Source organism: Halichondria panicea, chromosome 3 (genome assembly GCF_963675165.1).
Source record: "Halichondria panicea chromosome 3, odHalPani1.1, whole genome shotgun sequence".
Classification (NCBI taxonomy): Eukaryota; Metazoa; Porifera; class Demospongiae; order Suberitida; family Halichondriidae; genus Halichondria; species Halichondria panicea.
In genome coordinates this window covers 4,090,903-4,113,059 of record NC_087379.1, presented here as the reverse complement: position 1 = coordinate 4,113,059, position 22,157 = coordinate 4,090,903, and the positions used below count along the sequence as shown (strand labels likewise).

The window sequence follows — 22,157 nt, the reverse complement described above, 5'->3', positions numbered from 1 at the left end:
TACAGTTTACAATTTTGTTCTACATGCAGTTTGTCAGTTTGTCATAAATAATTATACGTATAAGCGCTCCTATACATGTATCTAAGGGGTTCCAGTTAACACACGTTTCATAAGCATGGTGCATGGTGCATTTCATAAGCATGGTGCATGGTTTAATTTCATAATTATGTCTATTATAATAGACATAATTATAACGATTCTCCAGCTGCAAAAATTATATGGCAACTAGTTAGAGACCTACGCTCATTAATTTAATAAAGGTCAAAGGTCGCAATAAATATTTGATCAATGGAATGCGCTTATCACCGTTTTTTACCAGATCCTTCAACTGTGCTGGCCTTCAGTCGTGCACGTGTTCAATTTTCTTTTCCTTCTCGCAGCTAGAAATATCAGACACAGACACTACTACTACTGGAGGTACTGGAGACATTGTCTGTGTCACTGGTGGATCAACAGATGGATTGAATGGTGCCAGTCAGATGGGATGCTGCACATGTCTAACCACCGTTAATTGTTTCTGTTATTGTGTGTGTTACTGTCAAAGGTTCTGTACTAGCTTTTGTGAGTGTGTAAGTGTGTATTTATTGACAAATCATTTATTTTTAACCACTACACTGGACATCGTTGACTCAAACTAGGAACCTTATCATTCAGACATAAACACTTCTTGTTTATCTCTACGTTCATGTTTTCTTGCATCTGTATTATGATGAAAGAAAGGATTCACCGTGTCTTAAACTCCAGACCTATACATGCGTGTATTGTCAGTTCATGGAAATGAACCCTACAGTTTGTACATTGCGTTCACGGTAGTCAGAGGAATACTGTTACGGATGCTTTACACAATAATTATAGTATGCATGCAGCCGACCACCTATAATTATTGATTGACCAAACATTTAATTCTCAGTACTACTTCTACGAAACTATAATTATCACGATTGTAGGACTTCGAAATCATTATAATTACATTCACAAAGGTACATGTAACATTAAGTGATCGGTACACCTGTGCCAATATTTAACAAGACAAGAAACAGTGAACACCAAGAAACAGTGAACATGCACACACACTAGAATTGGCAGTCTGGCAAAAAATAGTACTGGATGAGAAAGCCTTGCTGGTATAAAAACTGAAAGATATTGAGTACAAATTCACTGGATAACTGGCGGAATAATATTTAACCTGATATGCAAATGCAACATAGAAAAACTAAGAATTCAGTGTGTGTGAAAATTGTAAATCAAGATCACTGGCTCCTAGATCATTACTGTTGTTAGCGTTCACATTTAGAGGATGAAGCACTGCACATTAAAAACAATTGTTTATCTACAATGTAGTATTATCATTAGTCACGTAGAAATTCAACTGCAATACAAATTGATTGTATATAATTATACTGTAAGGTCACATGCAATCATTTTCCATTACAATAGAGTGTAGTTTTGCGTGCACATAATTGTAAGAGGAAGAGTGTGCTGTGTAAAATATCCTTTGTGCTGCAGTAAGCAACATTTGCTCAACTACATGTATACTGACAGTAAACTGTGGTCTGTACTCTGTGGTAAAAGTAATGTGTGTGCAGTCAGCTTGTGGGGTTTCTAGAAAGGGTTCATTACAAGTGATGACGCCGACGATAGTTTGTTACGTACTATAATGATGCGTATAATTATCAGTTCAACACTCTTCCTCTTATCTACTCTTGACGTGCTCTTACATGTATTTACTCTTGGTACGTCTATAATATTATTGTAATTTTAGTATTATAATAATTATCAGTCATAATTAGCACTCACGTGGGTTGAGGCTATTATGGACCATGTTCGCAGGGGGATGGTGTTGGGGGAATGTGAAGATTGATGCCTGAGGGCGATGTTGGGAGGACAAGTGACCTTGTGACCGATCTGTGAGAGAGAAACAAATTCATAGACTGCATGTGGAGCCTCAATCTGTAGGCAACACTCTACAGAGAACAACTCCTTTCTTCCTGTAATTAATAAACGGCCTGGCCTGGTGATCATGTGCATGCATGGGCGCCCAGTTCACAACTCAGTAGCCATGAACGTTAAAACATAATGACTAAATGCAGTAAAACTGACAGCAGCTCCCAAGAAATAGTCATGAGCTGTGAGTACCTTTTAACATGCATGTACACCCCACGAACACTTCAAGAGCTAGGCTATTATACATACCGTGTATGTGTAGTGCTGCGTGGGAGCTGTTGGCACTGGAGGGGCTGGTGAGGGAGGAGGGGCTTGTTATGTGGTTGGGGGTAGCGAGGGGTAACCGAGGATCAGGAGATGTACCAGTGTCACCGAAGAAATATCTACAGAAATATTTATAACATTTACAGGTCATTACTTTTGTATCTACTCAAGTTATTATGAGAGCAAAGTATCTCTGTTGGTGGAAAATTGCATAAATTATACATGTAAATGTAATGACATGACTGTAACAACAGTAAATTCATTGATTAATTCACTGCAACGGAAATACATTACACACTGTCACTCACCCTTGCTCATTGTGTGGGGCACAAGAGAAGCCCACCCCCATATCTTGAGTGGCGTAAGTGAACGTCATCCCAGTGGCATAGATCACACCATCAATTCTTACAAGGAACAGAGGTACTCGGTATGGCTTGTTAGTGAGTGCTTCGTCTCTATCAAACAAGCTGATGTCCGGTACTACAGCCATAATGCTCTCCTCACACCTGTGTGTGTGTGTGTGTGTGTGTGTGTGTGTGTGTGTGTGTGTGTGTACATGTATGTGCGTGCATGCGTGCATGTTACGTTAATTACACAGAGCAAATATATAAGTTGCCCACAAGAGGGGTAACGTAAAATGGTAAGGCATGGGTTCAAATGGCAACTATTAGTTTCCCTTGAATCACCACGCATCCCATGCACACCAATTCCTGTAAAGGATTTGTGCTAAGTGCTAAGTTGTGGGCAGCTAATGTATTGACTGCTGGGGGGTGCTCGTTTGTGGTTTGTTTCTTGCAACTAAATGCATGCACATGTACAACATTGTGTGAATGCCAATTAAGGACATAACACCGAACATCAATGGGCCAGAATAAGATTCAATACCATACATGTCGGTAATGGCAGAAACCACCTCAGCCATTCTCATGTAGGTCATTTATGGTAAAAAATGAGACAAACACACATGTTGATGACGAAATCATGTACAGCAGATGCTGCATGCATGTGTACACTTGATACATTGTAAGTAACACAAGGTGGACCCCTACCTGTACATTGTGTCAGCCTCAACGTCAGAGAACCAGACTTTGAGGTCGGGAGTAAAGTCCTCCCCGTTGATCTCCAGCATGGAGAGGTCAGCCCCACCAGACAGTTTGAGTCCACTCACTACTGGGACGGGTGTGACAGGGGCAGACACTTGACCCATGCCCTCGTAGAACGTGTACTCTGCACGGTCTGCGAGAGTGTGTGTGAAATCATGAATTTATTGTCACTTGTGCCACTGTTAGCAAATCTTTCGTTTTTGCAACCTATGTGAAAATTCACAATTCGCATTGGAGATCCGATATAGTAAGTATTTCAACATGCAACATCACCAAATAACGAGAATCCACTAACGTACTAATGGGATGGTATCCTACACACATCTAAAACTCTCCACTTATCAACCAGCTGCATCTACAGTACATGTTCATGTACCTGTGCTGATGATGGTCCAGGAGGCACCATCGTTGATCATCTGCTTGTTGGTCTCCGTGGGACAGGGGGTGGCCTGGAACTGGATGATCTTGTCTTGGGACAGACACAGGTACATGCGTTCAGTCTCTTTCATGTAAAAAGCAACCTGCAGTCAAAACCAAGTAAATGTACGTATACCAAGTTGTCAATAATTATTGTAAATTGCTGTTAAGTATAAGTGGCCCTCTGTGAGCCTGCTATGTTTGAATGCATGAATCTGTCGCAACTTTTGAACTCTTTATCTGTAGCTGTAAGTGTTACAGTAGCTCTCTCCACACATACATGTACATGCGGGTGCTCAGAAAAAAACTCCTAAGGCTACACGCAGTGCTCTTACTAACTTTCATAGCATTATAAAAATTATGTCCTGGACAGTGTAGTGTTTGAGAGGATAAAACAAAAAATGAAAGGTCGTAAGGATAAACCATAAAGTGTACAAATTACTGATTATGAGCTTGAATTAAAAGAGCTAGTGTACGCATGCACATCGCATCTTAGCGCCACCACTTGGTATCGTATCTTCTACTTTATACTCTAGCCAAGTTAAGCATTCAGAGTTTTTCTACGATCTATTTATCAACAGTCTTTGTAGAAACTGCTCTTCTTTATAGATCCGCTAGTACCAATAGTAGAGCTACATGTATCATGACTGGCACTAGTAGTCTTTTAGTAGTCTTTTAATTTTTCCAGCTGCTTACTATGTTTCACCACATGGCAGGACAATTTTACCGAGCATGCGCATCTGAGGTTACACAATTGCAATTTTTGTCCGGAAATCTCACTGGACGTTAATAAGAGCACTGTGTAACATGTATATGTACCTTATGCAGCTGTGACACTGGGTCATCAGCATCCACTAACACAGTCTGCTTGTCCACCTTCCGTATGACCAGACGTGGTAGGGCCATTCCTGTCTCAGAGCAGACCAGCTTTACCGTGGACCCATACTGGATGTACCCATCCCGAACCGTGAACTCCTCCCCCTCGTCCTCGTTCTCATCCACTGTGCATAGATGTATTAAGTGAGTACGTGGGACAGTAGTGTGAGGGTATAGGTACATGTACGTGTTAGTACGTGCTTGGGTGAATAAAAAGCCAGATATGTCTGTGGGTGATTTAGAATGTGACTGCGGGAGTGGGTACAGAGTGTTGTTCTTTTACAAACTGTACATATCAAATAAATGACTTTAGTGAAGCTTGGGTGCCATGTACATGTATGACTTATCTTCTCTTTCTGTTAAAAAATGCACTATACATGTACATCCCAAAAGAACAACGAGACCCACCTAGATGAATGGTGAAGTGTCCCCACTGCTGACTGCTGGCCAGGAAGTTGGTACCCTCCACATGGAGGTAGCGGGTACTCACTGTCTGAGACCGCAGTCGGTTGAATAGAGCTATCTTGGAGCCAGAGGGTATACACACTGAGTGGAAGAAATCAACAACACAGTGAGAGAGGAGTTAAATAATTTATACAGCAAATGTACACATGACTACAAAGATCAATTAAAACTGCATAATTATTATTATACATACTGTATACTATTGCGAAGCTCTTAGTTGTGTACATGAGTAAGCCTGAGCTGAACGAGTCACAAAGAATGGACAAGAACTGAGATCCTCTGACACATTATGTATATGCTTGTATAGAAGAGCTGGACTTAGCTATGAACTCACGTTCTGGGTTCTTGAGTGACTGCTTCTTCTTGGAGGGTTTGGAAATGACCTTAATCCTTTTGGACAGGAATGTCCCAGTGTCTCGACCATCATCAAAGAATATCTATTAGAGAATAATAAATAGACTGTTAAACTTGCATCTCATCTCATAGCCATGTTGTGAAAATGTAATACAGTACGTAAACAAAATAATTGTATTGGCACACTACATCTTGAAATGTATATACATGTATATACGTATACCACATCAAACGTGTACATTTAATTTATATACGTTCGATGTGGTAAAGGATTGTAACAAGACGACTGACACGTGTACATGTATTAGGTTGCCTGCATCCATACAGTGTGCATGTACCTTGCATGCCAGTTGGAAGTTCTTCCTTTTATCTTGGTCAGAGATGTAGAGGGTTTTGGCTGTACAGTAATTTTTGTCCTCTAGAGAGAGTTGCTGCATCTCTTGCTCGTTGTTGGCGATCCCAATGAAGGCCAGAGGACGCATTACATTACCTGGATAAATGAAACCATAGTGGGCCACGGCTAAAACACATTCAATACTGGTCATAAAACGTTGAAGCCATAAAAAATATTTGCACCACGCACAACACCATCTTCATATATAACATTTTGACTCACTCTTTCCCTCTGTCTTTCTCTGCTCCATCTCTTTCCTCTTCTCCTCCCAACCAGAGCCCAGCAGGTACAGTGTCGGAGGAGGACAGAAGAACCTGAATGTGGTACAGTATCAGACCTTGTGTGCGGGTATGGCTACCGTCAAAGTGTTGAAGATACAAATACACAGGATCGTATAGTTATTATAAGCGCAAGTAAAAGAATATTCTACCAGCCTTGTGTCAGTAAATCATGCAATGGATAAGTGCATACGCGACGTTGTGGTAAAGATTAATACAACACCTTTTCTCTTGACCGTAAGACTTCTGAGCAACTTTGGCATGCATGATGACCACCGTGCAGTTCTTCCTGTGTTTGAGGTAACGCCTCATGGCCTCTTTGGTTAGCTTGTTGGGCTTCAGTTCGAACTTATCCATCGCCATACTGCAGACAGAAAAGGAAACAACTCAACTAGAGGAGTATAATTTATAATTTTACAGTGTTGGGAGAAGTCACTCTACAAATGTACATCTATCACGGTAGCTTATCGCAACTTGTTGAACTTGTTGAGAATTAGCTTCATAAAAAATTATGATTTATATAGGGAGGACAATAAGGTATTAATTGCAATGCTGGTCAAGGCTAGTTAGTTTGTGTACACATGCAGTGGCTTTGGGTTGGGTTAGAGATATATAATAATTTAGGAATACTGTACTCACGGTTGGTGCATGGTGATGTTGGTAGCTGGTGTGATGAACTGCACTGCCTGGGGGGTCAGGAGAGAAGATGCAGAGTCAGCACTAGTCTGATACAGTGTGTGTTGAGCTGCAGGGAGCAAGAAGATGCTGATTAAAATAAAACTTCCGCGACTATGAGAGCATAGAATTAGTGATCAAATTGTTGTCTTCTCACGCACACCAAAGGTAGCTGTAGCACATCCCATGAAGTGTGTGTACACACACGGGAAACTAAACTATGCACATCGTCTACATAAATGGAAACTATATGGACACATTGTCTACATAAAAATGTGTCTCCGCCACCAATTAGGAAGATATGGTTCTTAGAATGCAATAATTAAACCACCAATCTTTCTTGGATAAATACTTACAAGCAAACACACTGCCTTTTGTCAAGGGGAGAAATTAGAAGGGCAGCCATTAGGCGTGAGAAAGGCTTCAGAAAAGTGAAGGCAGTACAAGATCTGGTGGTTTTGTTAATAACCATAGGAATGTCACTTCATGCTCAATACACTGTAATACTGGCTTATGGTGGGAATCACTTGGTGCTCAATACACTGTAATACTGGCTTATGGTGGGAATCACTTGGTGCTCAATACACTGTAATACTGGCTTATGGTGGGAATCACTTGGTGCTCAATACACTGTAATACTGGCTTATGGTGGGAATCACCTGTGCTCAATACACTGTAATACTGGCTTATGGTGGGAATCACCTCGTGCTCAATACACTGGCTTATGGTGGGAATCACCTCGTGCTCAATACACTGTAATACTGGCTTATGGTGGGAGTCACCTCATGCTCAATACACTGTAATACTGGCTTATGGTGAGAAATATGCACTGTATACAAACAGTACATGAGCAAATGATTGAGAGCTTGGTTTCCTTTCCCATGTAATCTTATCAACACTGCAAGTAGATTGTTTTCATAAAATAAATAATACTGTAGCTCTGAAGATAGGTGACTACTTTTCACATGCCAAGCCTGGGAAGCAGATTAATAGTCCTTGTTACCCTCAGGCTCTGTAGACACCTAGTCTCAATAATACAAGATAGGACAATACTTTCACATGCCAAGCCTGGGAAGCAGACTTGTTACTCTCACGCTCTGTAGACACCTAGTCTCATTAATACACCTGCATCTATGGGAAATTCTCACAGGACCCTGGGAGATAAGGTTACATGACAAGGCTATAGTGCTACTGACCCACACACATACCTATGGCTCCAGCATCATCTTATTGAAGGCAGTATTTCGAGACTTACTATTATGTTACATGAACGATATGCTATACATACTTGAAAGCTATCTATTTCACACATGTGAAGTGGTGAAGTCTCTCTAAAGAAGCACATTTGGCGAAGACTCGAGTACACGGAGCTGAGCGTTGAGGCTGGTTTGCAAGTGTGCGGATACTCGTAAACTAATATCAGGAGTTTAGGTATTCCTGCTAATAAAATTCAAGTTGCTAAGTGGTGTTAAGACATTAGCCTGATTTCATTGAGAGTGGTAATGTGGGAAAGAATTATCTCCAATTAGCCAGCTACTCAGCATAGCAGATAAACATTAATAAGTCAGTGCCAAGGGGCTAGGATACATTACCCTGCCAACAATCCTTCCCACACCACTCCCCTTCAGGTTTCCCACACCTAAAATTGCTTCACTAATGCTGGAAGAATACTAAAACGTAAATATTGAGTGCAGCACCCACAATAGCAGGAAGGAGCTACTGGGCAACATTACACGGGCACGCGTATACCACTAGTTTGCACTATTAATTAACACAACATTTGTGGGCGTACACAAAGTCCCAGTTTGAGTGACTAGTGTCGGGAGCACCTTATTTTATGTGCTCCTAATTAGTCAAATTAGCCAATTAGGTTCGTGTGTGATAGTTTCATCGTCTCTCACGTAGCCAGGGTGGCATGGGAACGTAGAGTAGGGGTGACTCAGAGAATGGAGCCAGGGAACAAGCCCTCTACACTAGACCACACATAGTGTATCAAAAAAAGTTTATGTAGACACAATTTGGAGGGTATTAGCTGGCTATGTGACAAGTTGGTCTGGCGAGTATGAAGAGCTACCCTGGCTGTGACTGCAATTTCAGATGAGAGATTAGTCCTAGACACCACAGTGCGTGGGACTGACCGACAGTTCCATCACATGGCACAGTACCAATTACCTACCAAGATAGCCTCAACTGATAGTTGATTACTGGGACAAAAGCGAGTGTTAACATGAGGACATTATTGACACATGCATCTACATGTACGCTACTGGAAACAATCCCATAAAATGGAGCATCAACAAGCTGATTGGCTCAACAACCATCAGCAGCACATGGGAAGGTAAATCAAATTATATGTATGGTTGGGAACATTCCTAGGATAGGTGTACCCTTGGTGGCACTCAGCCAATGAAGCAATAATGACCGTGCAAGTACATACATGTATGTGCATGGACTCAATTAATGCATGGGCGGAAACTTTTCTCTAATGGACAGATTGGTACACGTAATGGCCCCACAACGCTCCCCTTACAGTAAACATAGGCATATTCTGAGGATAAAAAAGAACGTACACGTTCTCTTACTAGCGCAAGTAGACTGTCAAAACATTCTAGCAGCAGATCAGGTATCAGACATTCGATATCGCTAGTAGTCTGCATGGGCTCACCTGGATAACCATGCACTGTAACGGGCACGAAGGATCCATTGGAAACTGATTGGCCATGTTGTGTTGTCATGGGAACAGGAAAGAAACCAGCTGGTCCACATAGATTGTGGCCGGGTACAATGGCCACACCTTTAGATCAGAGTGTGTGAGTGTGTACACGTATTAATTCACATTTATTATTCAGCGCATACATACAATCTTTGGCCTTCGTAATTGTATTTCAAAAAACAGGGGACACGCGCATTAAAGGAAACAGTCCTTCACTTTCAAAATCTAGTAAGACTAGCTGTACATATTGGTGAACCTCTAGCTGAGCACACAGTACACAGGGGCCACACCCAATAAGATTGTGTCATCAACTTTCCATTTTCTGAAGTCTTTGACACGTACAGCTATTCGATACAGTTACAGTCTCTTTTGTGGGCATAGCATGGCTTAGTACGTATGAACATTAAGGTTACGGTACTTATAATGAATACTGCCATGATAGAAGTTTGAAGCACATGCAAATATCATTCTGTAGACAAGTATCAATCTTCAAAACATATTTCCAGATCATCAAGTTACTAGAAACAATACAAACTAGTACATGCATGGAGTCAAATTAAACGTTCAACAAGCTCTGTGTTCCTGCTCTTATAGGAAGTTCTTACCATACTGAAGGGCTACACAAAGTGTTTTTCCTTAGGCTCACAAAACAAGAACATGTACTTAAAATGACAGACAGAGCCCAAGGAAGACAGCCTCTTGTGAGCTTTCAATAGCCAATATCTCCTCGTGTGGCCTTGCATATAGTTAAGCTACTGCAGTAGACTGTACCTAAGCTACCTATTAAAAGTGTCTATTTGGGCTTGAAATGGCTACTGCATTTCAGCTGGACTTCCAGCCTCATTCTAGCTGCGTAGATCTAGCTCATGAATAATTAATAAGCAAACGGTTGATCATAACCTTAAGCAACATCCCAGCTGCACAGCTGCTAGGCAATTATAATATGACTAATGTAGACATGACTACAGTAGCCCATGGCACCATAATTATTATGAGCACTTGAGCCAAGGGAATTCTTTAGCCTGAAGTAATGTTTCTACCGACTTTTGTCTGAGTTCCATGGAGTTTAAGACTCGAGATGCATAACCGTAAGCATGATTAACCAAACAGTTTCACATGGCCAGTACTACATTAATTTTGCTAGTCTTGTCAGTAGACGCGCACGCGAAAGGGTAGCATACCTGGTGCCATAACAGCAGTGGCAGCCACTGGGGACCGTGTCATGGGCTGCAGCTTAATGGGGTGTGTGAGAGGAGTTGAGATGAAGTGGGCCATCATCTGCACTGCAGGGGAAAGAGTAAGTGTGTGTAACTAAACACGGTCTCCTACAGCTATAGTAGGAAGGTAGGAAGGGAAGGCCTTAGGTCAGAATTCGGAAACAAATGTTTCCCTGAAAAATTCCCGCTAACTGTTCTTCCCTACTCCTAATTGAGTGAAAAGTGTGTATACTGCATTGTAATTCATAATTCGTACATGTTATCATCACAATAGCCTCGACTCCAGCCCCTTGAATTGGTCTTTCTCAGCGGCTTGGAATCGAGGCTATCATCACAATAACGACGATGACACTGTACTGCAGCATTAATGGCTACAAACTTAAGCGCAGGTACTAGCTAGTATATTTAAACTGTACCCCTATATAATAATTAGGCAGCTGGGGGTCCGGGTACGGTGCAGTGTAATTGTCTACTTACTAGTGGATTCTTTGCTGACGGTACGGTATGAACAAATCAAGACGTCAGATGTAAAGCACAGAAACTTGTACTGTAAACATACAAACATGTACAGGTTTAATACATGAAGATAAAACTCACAGAGGAAACAAATTGAAAGAAGTAGATATATTCTTTGATCACCAATTTCTGACACTAGGTGAAGAGTATCTATTTACCCTTGATAGAAGAGGCAGATCTATCCAGAAATGATACTGACTGGTGCCTAAGCTTAGAATAAAATTTAGACACTGCCTAGCCAATAATCTAACTTACCACGGTCGATCTGAGCCCGCCTTGTACGCCCCTTTTTATGGTAGATCTACTGTAGAGCAAAGCTATAGAGCTATGAATCTAGTACTATTAGCTAGAGATCTATATTGTGGGAAAGTGTGTATTCATTCCCACAGCATACAACCACGTCTAGCCAGGATGAGCATATTTCTCACGGGAAAGTTTACGGAAATCAATGGCAAAATTAATTTTAATTATCCCAGCTTGATGGTTAGCTGGTCATGTGAGGATCTTTACCACTTACTGTCACCACTATTCATATTATATTAGCCTCGATTCCAGGCCTCTCTTCGAGCTGGACTAGTGAAAGAGGCTAGGCTAGATTCATGTCCCAGTATAGGCTGAAAATCATTTGTTTTCGTCCTTCCTCTCGATCGACAATATTAGGCAAACCACTATACGTACGTAGTTCTTCATTTCCATCGTACAGTTTTTAGTTAGTAGATCTATAATATTATAGCTAGACTGGCGTTCCGTACTACAGTATATTTGTAAAACATATTAAATGGTATGTACTAGGCTTAGGGGTCAACACTTAGTGCTCTATAGTTTACTCGATCCAGATCAAAGAGCAGCCTAAACGTATGCAATACGTTTGTACACATTCATTTATGTATATTTATAGTAAAAATAGAAGTATATGTATACAATCTCATAATAATTACAGCAAAATAATCGTATTGGTAACACTACATCACATTATTGACAGCACAAGGGTTGGTCTGTACAGAAATAAATGGTCTGGCATGTGGTTACATCTGTTCAAACAAACACAGAGCTAGCTTGCATAAACACAACTAATCTGGGGTATTATAAATCTGTTCCTTCATCGTAGCGACGAACTGCTACTTCTAGCTTTCGGACAACCTAGTGTGCATGTGTGCCAATGTTATTAGACTCATTACGTGTACATGTATACAATGTCTTGTACGTAGTATAGTATGTATAATATGATATGGTTACACATAGACGATCATAATAAGTAACTAAATACGAAGATAAGGTGGCATACATGTACATATCATTATTATTTGGAACACCAACACCCCACTGCTACATGTACAATGTAAGTATACAACCAGACAGAGCATGTGGCTGTAGTCACCTCGCTGTAGAATGTTATCTGTTCGTTGAGAAACGCTTTCATCATATCTCTAAAGTCCACTATTCTCTCATGTTGAAAGTGGTGGACTTCAGCTGATGAGTGGAAAAAACAATTGTATATTGAACAAATCGGACTGCAGAATATAATTATTATACAAACACAAACATGACAGCATAATTGTGTGATGAAATTTACCTAAGATTGATGCTGCAATGGTTTCAGCACGACCGCTTATGTCACTGGCATCAGTTATCTGATGGTGAACAACACAGTTTTGGTACAATTATTAAACACATACGTATAGTTAAAGGACACACGTACAACTTCACACATGTGAACAGTGAATAGAAATACACAAACCCATGATCACTCAACTCACTCATTCACTCACTCATTCACTCATCAAATACTCGCTATCACAGCCTTTCCTCCGCCTTTCCTCCATTCCCTTCACATACACACTCTCACATCAATCGCATACATGTAGTTCCCATTACACATACACCAAATCCACTCACGTCGATTCTTCCCTCCTCCTTCATCTTGTCACAGTCTCTGACCTTGGATGAGGCCCCCTTGTAGATCTGCACCACATCGGGGTAGGTAAAGATGAGTCCCAGATACTCCTTCAGCACATCCAGAACAGGCAGCATGTCGTTGCGAGGCTATGAGTGTACAGTATGCTATGATTTATCAAAAGAGACACCACTCTAGTTACGGGAATACACCTCAACCTCAATAACCAGATTGCAAAAGACACTATCATAAACAACATTATGTAATAGTGAAAACATCGGACAAGGCCTGTACACACACGTACATGTACATGCACATTTACGAACTTGCTGATACAGGAATTTAACACTACAATAACCTTCATATACAGTGTACATGTACATATACACTGTATGTATACGATGGGGCATATGCGGTGATGGTTGTTTGTTGAAGCTATAATTATACACAATGATCTATACCTGCTCAGCATGCATGGTGCCCAAGTCACGATAAGTGTCTGCACTGAATCCAATGGCCTCGGTTAGACTACGCGCATCTAGGATGGAAGAGGGTGGTAAAAGTTAAGCAATATCCAACATCAAAATTAATGTGCAGTGTGTAGTTACATGTACATGAATCACAATACGATACGTAACGTAATGTAATAGACTCACATTCTTCATCCTCCATTGCGAAGGTGGTGGCTAGCCCGTTGATCACACCAGCCATCTTGTGGAACTCTCCCATAAATGCTGTAGTGAGAATGTGTAAGCTGAGTATTTTAAACTTCCGTTTCCATTATTATACAAATAGTAGACGGCAGGCCCTCAGGCAAAGGGTTAACAGGATTCTAATTGCTCTAGTTGATAGCTTTGGGCAAGTATTTGGCATTTAACGGCTACAATTCAAGTGGTACGTGAGTACAACATAATTATACATGATACGTGTACAGTTTAGTTATGGTTAGAACATGGGCATGAGGTATCTATGTGTTATAGTGTCCCAAAGCTCGAGGGCTTTAGCCCGAGGGATGAGGGACACTATAACCATAGATACCGAATGCACATGTTCTAACTGATTTAGATCCCAAAACCTATTGGCTACTAGAAATGCACTAGCTTAGCAACAGTCAACCTATATAAACAGCCAACCTAGCAACTGCATCATTATTCTTTTGAAAACTAATATCTGAAGTTGGCATCTCTGTGTCTCTACTCAATCTGTGGTCTCTATTCAAGTCAACCCTGTTCCTCCACCTCAGTTTGATGGACAAAATTATAGTCCTAGCTCCACCCACAAAACGGAAACATCCAGCTCCTCCCCCAGTTTTGCAGCAAACAAGCCCAGCACACTTCCCAAGAAATGAGCGGCTCGTACTACTCGAAAGGAAGACACCTAAGCTATAATTTGCAGCAAACAAACCCAGCAAACGAGCGGCTCCTATACTACTCTTGAACAAAGCGAAAGGAACTTTAGGAAGAAGCCAAAGCTGAATCCCAGCACTTCCATACATCCAGCTCCTCCCCCATGCAGCCTTGCAGCAAAAAAGCACAGCACACTGCCCAAAAAACAAGCGTCTCCTACTACTCTCGAACAAAGTCAAAAAAAGAAACTAGAGCTTCTCTCTTTCATTCTAGTTCTGTTATTATATTACTAGACAAAGCATCTAGCTACAATAATTTTTATGTTATTACATGTATCTTCTTGTAAATCACAATACAATTTTATGTGCAATGTTGTAGTTTGTAGCCCAGAGCAATCTATAGTACCGGTACTATAGCTCATAGTTCCCTGCTAAATACACTCAAATGGGATCTAATACATAATATTGTGCAAATCGTCATAATTATTATTATAATAATTATACTCACGTCCTGACATCTGGTTGCAGTGGTCTATGAACTTGACTCTCATACTGGTCAGACTGACCTTGAACTTTCTCATGAAGGCTCCAAATGCCTCCACCTTCGCCTCACTGAAGGAGTAAAGTTTTTAAAGACCACACAATTTTAATGACACATACAGTACAAATGTACAGCCATATAATTATGTGCATAGGCGGTACAATGTAAATGGTCTCACCAGTAATCGCATGTAGTACATGTATATGTATGTCCATGCGGTACAGTACATGTGCATAATTATAGCAACAATAGTTTTGAAAAGCAAATATCTGGCCATAAAGGGTGGTGGTGGGTGGGCAGTAGGGCGGGGCAATCAACAGAGACTGGCAGCATAGAACGAAGAAAGAGGGATTGGCAACGGAAGTGATGCTTCTACATTGAAGTCTATGCAGTGGCTCTAAAGCCATCAGTGTTTCGCTTCTAAAACTCTTGCAAAATCCCGGGAAACGTATTGTGTCCAGTGCATGGGGAATGGTGAGTATTATTTGAATATTGTCGTGTAAGTAGCTAGAGGTACATGTACGCAAAGCGCTTTTATAGCTATAAGGCTGTGTAACTAAGTAGTGTGCTGTGTCCCAAATGGCGAGGTAAAGTTGTTGTATGTTAAGCAGCAGAACTGCTGGAATTTTTACAGTTTCATGAATTATTCATGTTTAGATTTCTACGTTAGAAGTACATGCCTTGATTAAAACCGCGAGGGAACTTAGTTGGCACTCGTGGTCGCTTCCGTTGCCAATCCCTCTCTTTTTAATCTACACTGGCAGGGTTTACAGAGACCAATGCAACTGAGCATACTCACTTTGCTCCGACATCAACAGTGACGTTGGGCAGTTCTATTGTGGTGAGGAAGGCCCCGGCTATCAGTTCATCCTTCTCAGCCCGACGCTTGCCAGCCTTCCACTGGGCCTGCACCAGGGGAAAAGTGCTTTTATTGAAATTAGTGCTATAAAACCATACAGTGTAACTAACTTTTAGGAATGGACAACTTATTTTAGTTAACAGAAACCGCGTAATGAGGTATCTACATGTATTGCCAGGGTGTCATACAAGGGGAAAGGGGGATATCCCCCCCTAAAATTTATGCTTGCATTCAGATACTAGTTGGGGTCCATTGCTGGCAATTTTACATACATGTACTAACTGGGTATTGAAATAACAGTTACTTTTCTTATTTCCTCCCTCTACTTCAAAATCCTGTATGACACCCTGATTGTAGTGTCCCCTATAACCATAAATACAGAACGCACATGACCTAAATTCTAACGTCATTTTAGATACTATAATACCCTGTAAATGTATATAGCGCTCATCTAGCGCTAATCTATAAAAGAATTTGTGACAATTAACCCACCCCTAACCCACCCCTTCATCATCGCAGAGAATGAAGTGAGTGACAACCTCTGATCGGGAAAGAACTGGATGTCTGGCTATCCTGTTGGTCCATCGCTGCAGCTTCTCTCGCCTTTTCTCTATGAAGTCCTCACCATAGCGACCTGTGACGAGGTATATAACATTGCTAGCAGCAAGGTTCAAAACATGTCAGTAACAGCTACATGTAGCTAGTGTACTTACATGTCAAGTGAATGAATTCGTACATGTGTGTACATGTACACAAACTAATTAATGTAGCCATTTGCAGTTGCTTCACACACACAACACACCGTAGAACTGCTTGTCAGGCAGTGGAGGTACACAGTTGACAGTAAACTTTTCAGACAGTCTGTCATGAAGCCAGTCATAGTGTTTGAACCTCCTACTCACTGCCCTCCCTGTACTCGAGGGGATGATGCTGTAAGCGGTGAACTTTTTGATACCACGATATTTCTTTTTCCTTTCAGGGTCTCGTATCTCAATAGTGAATGGGTCGGAGCTGGGTTCCCATATTGGAGAGCCTGGGGAACAGCCATGTATTCATTAAACTACATGTTACAGAAATCCATAAACAAAACGTAGAAGTAACAACAGCCAACTTTAAGGAGGTGAACCCATATACATGTACATTTATGTACATTCCTGCTAAACAGTATTGTAGTCTGAATACCACGTGCTCATAATTATTATATGATACCTCACCTTCAGCAGTTAGGACGACCTTGACCTTCTCTGTTTCTGAGATGGGGGCCTTGATGGTGATCCTGCCGAGCACATACGTCTCCGTGCCTGTCTTCACAAACGATGAGAACCTGAATGTATATACACGTACGTGTAGCAATAGCACCACTACAGGATTACAGTTACATTGTAGAGGCACACAGTAATGTAACAATACGCTATAGTGAGAAAATTATTATAAATGATAAAATTATGATACATTCAACCTTTGATGTTCTAAACAAACACGCAGATGTAACACTACTTTGTATGCATATGAGAACGATTGTAATTAATAACATTAGGAGACGGTATATACCACAACCAGAGACCAACTGGATGCACACATGATCATACTTGACTCACCTGTTGATGTTCTTCCTGACAGTGCCTGCCCTAGTCATGGCAGATCCAGTCTGACTAGTGGCAGGTGATGCACTTTGACGGTCTGCAGCAATACCATACCCACCTACACGAGGAGTACAGAGCTAGCACTAAACGTTCTCGTGTGTATCTGTACCAACACCGCTTTACAGCAAGAATTTTGGAACAAATACTCCAACCTTCCTCTTGAGTGTGTACACATGTACATTGTAAAGAATGTCATTGCGCTACTGTAACAAGTAGTTGTATCTTTACTCCTACAACAATCAATTAAGAGCATCACCAAATCACTCCACCCCCCCCCCCCCCACAGCCACCACAACTTCTCACCATCATCCTCCCTTTGTTCTGTCTCCCATTCCTCTTCCTCGTCCCACTTTTGGTTGTTGTACGATGGTGGCTGGTCAAAACTGTCATGACGTTCCTCAATATCCCCTGCGCCCTGGAACTGTTCGTCTTCCACACCCCCCATTGTGGCACCACCACCACCACTTACCAGCTGCAATGGTCACACGACAGTCATAATAATAAAAAGATACAAATGATCAACAGTTGCCACTTCCATGGTAATAGGTTTATGCGACACAAGTTTGCGATACATTGTACAGGACAAAACGAGTGCTTACAATAAACATACATGTATAGCTACTGCAAAACACACATTCAATTCTATAGAGATAGTGTGTTGACTGTTCTGCATCAAACACTATACATGTAGGTCTTCAAACCTCAGGACCAAGCACAGTATACTGTACAAGAGTTCATTGACTGTACATGTAATGCTAGTTGTACAGATTCATCATTCCAAAGGTTGAGGTACAGCACTATAATAGCGGATATACATGTACATGCATGCACAATGTAGCTATAGCTATCAGAATGCAGACAAACAGTTACCAAACATAGCACACAAGAACCGGGACATAGACACTTGGCTTGAAGCCATACCTAACATTTGTAGCGTACAGGGATATATACATGTAATAAGCATACACTTAGAAAGTATTGGTAAATATAGTAGTGTCTATAAATAGCGAAGTACAACAACAACAGACCACATGCAGGCATGGGTACACAAATATCAAGGCTTGCCTCTACGTAAGACTCTGGGAAGAGACCTGTTACTCCATTCGCCAGTTCCCCCTCCCACCATCCATCACCAATGTCCTGTGTGTGTGTGTGTGGGGGGGGGGGGGGAGGGGGCATCATACATTTGAGGTACATGTGGCTATATTAAAGCAAAAAGGCCCTATATTTATTGTTACAGTGTTACGCATATCCAGTAGTTGCTATAGCGCTGCCTATCCACTACATAAATTGTTAAACAAGCACAAAGTTTTACACTACACACCTTACACTAAGTCGTCTGTTGGGAGTGGACACAATTGATCACAAGTATAATAAAACATGTACATGCGTGCAGATTGTCAGGCAAGTAGAGTGGACCCACACTGATCAGTTACTTTAATACGGGGGATGTATAGACTGTTATATTACTGCATGTAATCACCTGATTCAGGATAGTGAGATCATCACCTTCCTTGATGGTCAGCTCTCCGTTCTCCTCATCACCATCAAAGTCATACAAAACCCTTGCCTGTGTGTGTGTGTGTGTGTGTGTGTGTGTGTGTGTGTGTGTGTGTGTGTGTGTGTGTGTGCATCGTAAGTGAACAGTTACCTATTAAAAAGAATGTGACAGTGACACTTTATATAAAGTTCTAGAATGTATATAGCCTCGTTCCCAGGCCTTACTTTTTCTTGCTGTTGTCACTGTTCATCCATAAACAAGACATAGTGAGGCAGCAAGGAAAGAAATGGGCGTACAGTTAAGAAAAAGTAAGGCCTGGTTTGGGAAATCGCGTGATCCACAAGGATTTTTATGAACGTGGGCGATATGTAGCCCACAATCGTGACGTAAGGTATTCTCCCACGCATTCAGAGTAAGACTGTACTGTACTGCACTGCACTGAGACAACCACCAAGCTGTGCTGCAAGTCAGATCAGAGAACCAGCGTGGCCAGCTCTGGTGGCAGTAGCTACCTGCTATATGATAATGATGACTAAGCTATTCTACTATAGCATGTAGAAAGACACAATAGTGATAGAATCTAAACACACAATCTAGACTAGTAGATCATCTAGCTAAGCCTAAGGTATAGCTAGCTATAGTGCTTGCAAACTTCCAGTTCCAAGTCCATGTCCAGCTTGCTGCAGGCAAAGTTTTATTAGTCGTAGACCTCTGCGTGGGCAGTCCAACATCTCTAGCTCAGTATGCCCACGCTCATTTTCACCCTTCTACCACCCTTCTACCCTCACGTGACTTCCCGATACAGGCTCTCCTTTTTCCTAACTTTACGTCTATTTCTTTCTTTATTCCTCCAATTAATACCGTATTTTATCTCATTGAAGGAATAATACAGTATTTTATCTTATTGAACGATTGTGATAAAGAACAGAAAAAGGAGAGCCTGTGTAGAGGCTAGAATGTATATACATGTAAGTAAACACTGCAGCCTTCATGCACGTAACCATGTCACTAAAACAACAATTCCTGTAGTTAACCACATTTGAGAATATCAGAAGAACCTTAAAAAAAGGGTGGGAGTAACCGAGGGAAGTGTGAGAACTAATGAACCACGAAACAGTGTAGCTTAATTGGCACATGCAATCAGCTTGTAGCTGCTAAGCACACGCCACACAGGCTGTACAACACAGGTATAAGAAGTCAAGCAGATGGAGCAAGAAACAGTAAACTATTGTACGTACTGCACATAAACATCCTGTTTATATTCATGATGTCTTTGTATTTTAGTTGGTGTCTTTTACTTAGGCGGTACCCCCCCCCCCCCCCTCTTTGCCTTCTAAGACTGACGTACATGTACACTACATCACACCTTTGCATGTACAAAGAAAACACGTACCACACTATATAATACATGAATAGCACTCGGCATGAATACGGGTAAGCACTTGAAAAGCTGGGCGTGGTTGGCTGAGTTCCTAGAGTAGATTATACTCACATCCTATAATAGCTGCCCTAGTCCTTTATACTGAACATCTATCGCACTACTAACCATCACTGGTTTAATTCTGTGTACACTACATATCCACTCCACGCACCACAGCACTCCTCCACACAGTGTGGCACAGAAGTTGCAAAATTGTAACGTAATTGTTGTTGTCAAACTATGTTTTTGGTTGCTATGAAAGATCATCTTATGCACTCATGACGATGGTTACATAATGTTGCATTTTATACCCATACAAGGAAGGAGGGAACAATGAGCTCATGTGTATTCAATACTGCAACCAAACATTTACTTGACTAATGGCCGACACAAGCGAAACCCGTGGTCCTTACAAAATGCTTGTACTAACGAGTTAAATTAAGATGCTAAAATTCTGTGTGTGCACTACGAATTTGCGTTACCTCATTCACAAAGCAACTTGTGATGCCAAGTATCACTGGGAAAGTTTAGGAATTGTATAGCACAGTTGTGTAACACGCTACATGCACATGCAATTCTGTCCACAAAACAATAAACAAAAACTGTTTATGATTTCTAATCCACTACCCCATAATTATTATAATGAGAGTGTAAATTAATTAAGTTAACAAGAACATAAACGGTTTCTGTGGCAATATTGTGGTTAAACACAAAACTTACACTCACTTCATGTTACACTTAACATGAATTCACAAATGCGTTCTTCTCAATATTGAGCCACATTAATTGAGGAACAATTCATGTTTTTACACAGAAATGTCACTAGCCCACATAAACCACGGTCCATTGTGACTGGTCAACAAGTAGTTTCACCACATACAATTAAGGGATCACATTTGGATATCAAAGAACGTGACAAAATTTTATGGGAAGAGCAGCTACTACATCTAGGAGATTGACTGAGGTGGACACTGATTACAGTTGAGTCTGTCAAGCCCCAATCTAATTCTGGCACACACCCTTGCCATTATGTGACACAGGAGTAACAAAGCTAATTTACACTAAACAGCATGGTCTAGCCAACTACTGTAGTTGCGCTCTAATGCATTACGAAACCTAGGGTTTCCCAGGCAACAGTCGAATGCTAATCAATCGCACACGTTCTAACATTGTGTAAAAGTGTCGAATAAAAGAGAGAGTACATAAGTACAAGATGGCAAATCTGTATGATTACCGCCTGTATGCATACACATACAAGAATTCCACTATTTCAACTTTGTGAACATGTTGATCACTGTGTTTACACCTCATGCTGCTCAGTGGATGTAGGAGTGTACCAACACAGTATGAGTATTCACGATCCTGACACTGTTTTTTGCTATACTACAGACTATTAATAGGCCAATCAGGCAATAAGCTTAATTAACAGCACAGGCTCTTAATTGTACATCATATCACTGCCTACAGACCAACTCTCACAAGAAATAAATGATACAACACAACAACAAAGCATCAAGTCTTTTAGTCTTTTTGACCCGCCCATAGAAAAACCTTCTCACCTTCATTGCCATCCTGCTCTCTCTCTGATAGTGTCTCAACTCTAGATCTAGAAACTCTCTGCCTTTTGAAGCTTGATTGCGTTCCCTACCCCTCTCGATCTCTGCCTTGCATGTACTAGTACTGAAATGGTCGCCCCACGGTACGGTATCTTTGAACTCAACATGGGTGTGTCCTCCTT

General features: G+C 41.2%; 2 protein-coding genes across 8 annotated transcripts; both read right to left on the bottom strand.

Moving 5' to 3' along the window:
* Positions 1-941: 941 nt before the first annotated feature.
* On the bottom strand, positions 942-11,643 carry LOC135333565 (recombining binding protein suppressor of hairless-like). Of its 7 annotated transcripts, none has more exons than XM_064528541.1 (18): positions 11,472-11,643; positions 11,298-11,421; positions 11,178-11,247; positions 10,665-10,766; positions 9,436-9,564; positions 6,735-6,840; positions 6,319-6,459; positions 6,040-6,131; positions 5,762-5,913; positions 5,404-5,506; positions 5,013-5,150; positions 4,548-4,729; positions 3,688-3,832; positions 3,258-3,444; positions 2,517-2,714; positions 2,194-2,327; positions 1,798-1,905; positions 942-1,305 (listed from the first exon to the last, which is right to left on the bottom strand). In XM_064528541.1, coding segments are annotated over exons 3-18 (2,010 nt in total). In that variant the 5' UTR covers positions 11,179-11,247; positions 11,298-11,421; positions 11,472-11,643; the 3' UTR covers positions 942-1,213. The 7 variants fall into 7 exon arrangements, with proteins under 7 accessions (XP_064384611.1, XP_064384612.1, XP_064384609.1 ...); XM_064528542.1 differs by having other exon boundaries at positions 11,375-11,421; XM_064528539.1 differs by having other exon boundaries at positions 11,298-11,643.
* A 450-nt stretch (positions 11,644-12,093) lies between these two features.
* LOC135333569 (sorting nexin-33-like) lies at positions 12,094-22,155 on the bottom strand. Its single transcript, XM_064528547.1, has 16 exons — positions 21,979-22,155; positions 18,982-19,068; positions 18,564-18,638; positions 17,802-17,970; positions 17,454-17,556; positions 17,070-17,179; positions 16,658-16,888; positions 16,359-16,489; positions 15,796-15,902; positions 14,964-15,067; positions 13,767-13,844; positions 13,572-13,648; positions 13,113-13,259; positions 12,790-12,847; positions 12,595-12,686; positions 12,094-12,356 (listed from the first exon to the last, which is right to left on the bottom strand). The coding sequence occupies exons 1-16, from the start codon at positions 21,988-21,990 to the stop codon at positions 12,300-12,302; spliced, it is 1,638 nt and encodes a 545-aa protein (XP_064384617.1). The 5' UTR covers positions 21,991-22,155; the 3' UTR covers positions 12,094-12,299.
* Positions 22,156-22,157: the final 2 nt, after the last annotated feature.